The 3521-nt window shown below is 48.2% G+C and overlaps 1 protein-coding gene across 1 annotated transcript; it reads left to right on the top strand.

Annotated features, from left to right (window-relative positions):
- Positions 1-220: 220 nt before the first annotated feature.
- Positions 221-2639, top strand: LOC142950859 (specifically androgen-regulated gene protein-like). Its single transcript, XM_076092520.1, has 3 exons — positions 221-325; positions 897-1047; positions 1180-2639. The coding sequence occupies exons 1-3, from the start codon at positions 221-223 to the stop codon at positions 2637-2639; spliced, it is 1716 nt and encodes a 571-aa protein (XP_075948635.1).
- Positions 2640-3521: the final 882 nt, after the last annotated feature.

Below are 3521 nucleotides of genomic sequence, written 5' to 3' on the forward strand. Positions count from 1 at the left end.
GTTATGCTAATCCTGGGAGGTCAGTCTTTCTATTGTATAAAGCAGAAAGCGGTGCCACACTAATCTAATCTGATTCTAATTTGGTAATTTTTATCCCATTCTCACATCTTCTCCTTCACCTTGTCCAGATTTCTTCCTCAAACTTAATTCTTGGCGAACTTAACAGAAACAGCAGAGGACCGCGAGGCCCAGGTCCTGCCCTCGTCCTCTTCCTTGTGCAATGCCGAAGAGTGACACGTGGCCAGGCGGCGTTGCCATGGAATCCTTGAGCAAAGTGGACAGTGCCGGGAGCTGCGACAGCGTAATCAGCATGAACTCTGGCTATGTGAGTGCTGCAGCAGATCTCACCCCAGCCTTCTGTCCCGCTGACTCTGTGTCTTATCTCTTCGTCGTATAACTCATTGACTTCTCCTCTGGCCTATCTGAACAAACGTTACTTTAGTGCTTCTGTCGTTTGTCGGAAAGGTGAAATAAAGAACCGAGATATGTGCGTCAGGCTGTGATGACGTCTGCGTGGGTGTTTACTGTAAACATGAGAGAAGATGGGGATGGGGGGGAGTGAACCAGTTTGAGGTGAAATACACTCATCGTTCAGAGAGAGGCCTTTAAAGGGTTTCTTTAAAGTTGAGAGGGGAGAGGATCTCCCGCTGTTCACATGCACCTGCAGTCACCTGAAATACATTCTTCTGACAGGCCAATAAAGAATGAAACATAGCTAAGAACAGAACAGGACTGGTGTAATAAGTCATTCCTTTGCAGCTGTTTGAACACTGAACAACTTTGACCCATTGTCCCTGTCTTGACAAAGGGTTAAATGGAGGACCGAGATTGTTGACGAGTTGAGAAACTGTGCAGAGTTTGAATGCGTTTCACAGTCTCTTTATTTTTGTCTGCAGAGTCAAGACAGTATGGAGCACTTATCTCCAGAAGAAAGGGCGTGCCTCATGTATTTTGAGGAGACGATTGAAGCGCTGGAGGTGCAAGAGGACAGTGGATTTTCCAATGATGAACCAGATCCTGCATTCCAGGCAGGCACGGGAGTAAATGGTATGGTCATGTCATGAAATATTCATGTTAATATGTTTTGCTGAGTAGATTACGTGTATATATGTATACTTGCACATTGTTCACTAAAGTAACGGCAATACTAATCGCAGCAATTTTGATTTTCTTTCTTAGGCGTTCCCAGTTTAAAGTCCGATGTGTCCGGAAAAGACCAGACAACAGAGCCTGGATCCAGAGTGTTCTCCATCGAAGACCGAGCGGAGCATCACGCTCTAAGTCAGACCTCAGAACCACAGTCCTCTACGGAATCAGCTGCTGATGGCAAAATCAGCCCATCATCTTCTCAGTTGTGTGTATCCAAGGATGAAGATGGCCATCTTCAGATTGTCCCAATCGCCAGTCTTTGCCCCGATCAGTCCAACGAGGCCTCTGAGATCGATGTGGATGTGATCCCTCCTCCCTCAGACTTCATGGATGAGCCAGGCCTTCCTTCACAGACACAGAACGTAAAAGACCTTCCTCCGTCTGCAAGAATATACCATGACGAGCCAGGAGCAACTGTGGACTTGGAGCAGCTACGCCAGAGAGCCTTTTCAAAGAAAACTTCAGTGACCCAGGATCCTCTAAACCAGCCCCCAAAACTGAGTCTACCAGCCCTCAGCCCAGGTCTCCTAATGATTCCTCCTCCTGAAGCGGCTGAGCCCAGAAGTCCACCTGCTGTGGCCCCTAAGCCCAAGAAGCTCCCAGCCAACATTATTCTGAAGTCACACAAGGCGGCAGTGGCCGTCTCTGATGACAACTCTGAACATTCGGTGCCCACTAGTAGGCTGGACCCCCAGAGGGTCCACATTGAGGCCCTCAGAAAGCTTGGCCTGCTGCCTGCAGAGGCAGACTCAGGCCCCACCCTGAGCCCCAGCTTTTCTCCCAAATCTAGAAATTCATGGGCAGTTCCTCTTTCTCCAATCAGCCCAAGACCTCCACACACACCACCTATCACGCCATCGTACACCTCTGTCAACAGTTCCCCTCCTGCCTGCGTCCCTCTCCAGTCCCCTGCTGCTGCGTCACCATCAGCTACCTCCACAGCTCCCGCGGTCCAGCCCGCTGAGGTTCTGCCAGCACCCACTGGTTTCAGTGACTCCGTCGGACCTCCACTGTCAGATAACGAACCGTCTGTCGAAAATGCTTCAGAGGCCACAGTTAATGCACAAGTGTCCACGCCCCCTCATACCCCTCCTGCCCTGGTCAAGCATCTAACCCCACCCAAGGTTGTAGGTGTCAAATCGGCCACCCTGGAGCGCTCTGGTCTGGGTCTAAGCAGCTATATGGCTGGTCAAGACTCCACCGAGGCCGGCTCTGCCAGCCGGCCACGTAAAAACAGGGCGCGCCAGGCTTCTCTGGGGAATCAGAAAGATTTTGCAAGTGCAGGGAGAGAGGGTTCACCAGTGGGCCAAACCACCAGCAAAGAGCCTGAGTTATGGAGGTCCCTGCCCCACAATGTCTTTCAGCACTCCGCCGGAGACTCTCACAAGCTGCCTAGATCGCAAGGAATCAGTGTATTGATCTGCCCTCGTGCAGAAAACGGAGGAGGCCGCCGCGAGGCCCTGAAGAAACTGGGGCTGCTCAGGGACTGAGGCGATCGTACACCTCATTTAAGTGCCACGGACTCCCTTCGATTCTATATTTAAAGGAACACAACAGGATTGATGAAGGCAACACAACACTTTAGGGAAGCAGCTTAACCACATATTTCTGCATTTTCGTTTTTTACTGCATTGGGCTTGAAACCGCATCGACTGTCATACCCACACTTGCATCTACTTGTTCCTAATATTGTGCAGCTAAATGGGTTTTTTTTTCCTCATAAAACTGTCAATTAAGAACTTCTTTGATATTCACTGACGCTCTCTCGCTTTGGCTGTGGTTTTTAAATTAATAATATTGTTACTTTTAAGAGGCAATGAGTTCTGTCATTTTAATATGCTTCATGTGATCTACAGGTATAAACTGTTTTGAATGTCAGTGTCTGCTTTCACAAGTTATTTTTTTCTTACGGTGAGACCGGTTCTCCTTTTTAGATACTTTCAAAGGTCACTTTCCCTTTTTAGCTTTGTTGATTTGTGTACTCAACAGCATTGAAGCTGCACAGCTCAGTGCACTTTGTCAAAACAAAAGGGTCATAACCCAAGGGTGTTGGTCAAATTAATTCATTTGTAGAAAGCATTCCCTGCATATCTAGAACATACCTTACTGTAACTCACAGCACAAAGTCAGTGGCCACTAGGTATTAGGAATCTGAAACATGCAGTTTCCATGGTGGCATAGTGACGCACATGTCAAAACGGATGAGTTTATTACAGCGCAGCTCGATGTGCTGCCACTGTGAGTGTCAGTTGTACATGAGCGGAGCGTCCAACTTTTTTCACACGCACTATTATAATTTGATCATACATAAATATCTTTTACGTGCCCTTGGACTATGTAATACTTTCCTCTGGTGGCATGTGAGGGGTCGG

This window comes from Anarhichas minor, unplaced genomic scaffold (assembly GCF_050575085.1).
Source record: "Anarhichas minor isolate MPS153535 unplaced genomic scaffold, ASM5057508v1 ptg000003l, whole genome shotgun sequence".
In the NCBI taxonomy this organism is placed as follows: domain Eukaryota; kingdom Metazoa; phylum Chordata; class Actinopteri; order Perciformes; family Anarhichadidae; genus Anarhichas; species Anarhichas minor.

What these genes read in the sequence shown, in the direction of transcription:
- LOC142950859 (XM_076092520.1), top strand. Translation starts at nt 221, where the DNA reads ATGCCGAAGAGTGACACGTGGCCAGGCGGCGTTGCCATGGAATCCTTG. An exon ending in TCAGCATGAACTCTGGCTAT is followed by an intron (nt 326 to 896) that starts GTGAGTGCTGCA and finishes TTTTGTCTGCAG; the next exon opens with AGTCAAGACAGTATGGAGCA. An exon ending in GGCAGGCACGGGAGTAAATG is followed by an intron (nt 1,048 to 1,179) that starts GTATGGTCATGT and finishes TTTCTTTCTTAG; the next exon opens with GCGTTCCCAGTTTAAAGTCC.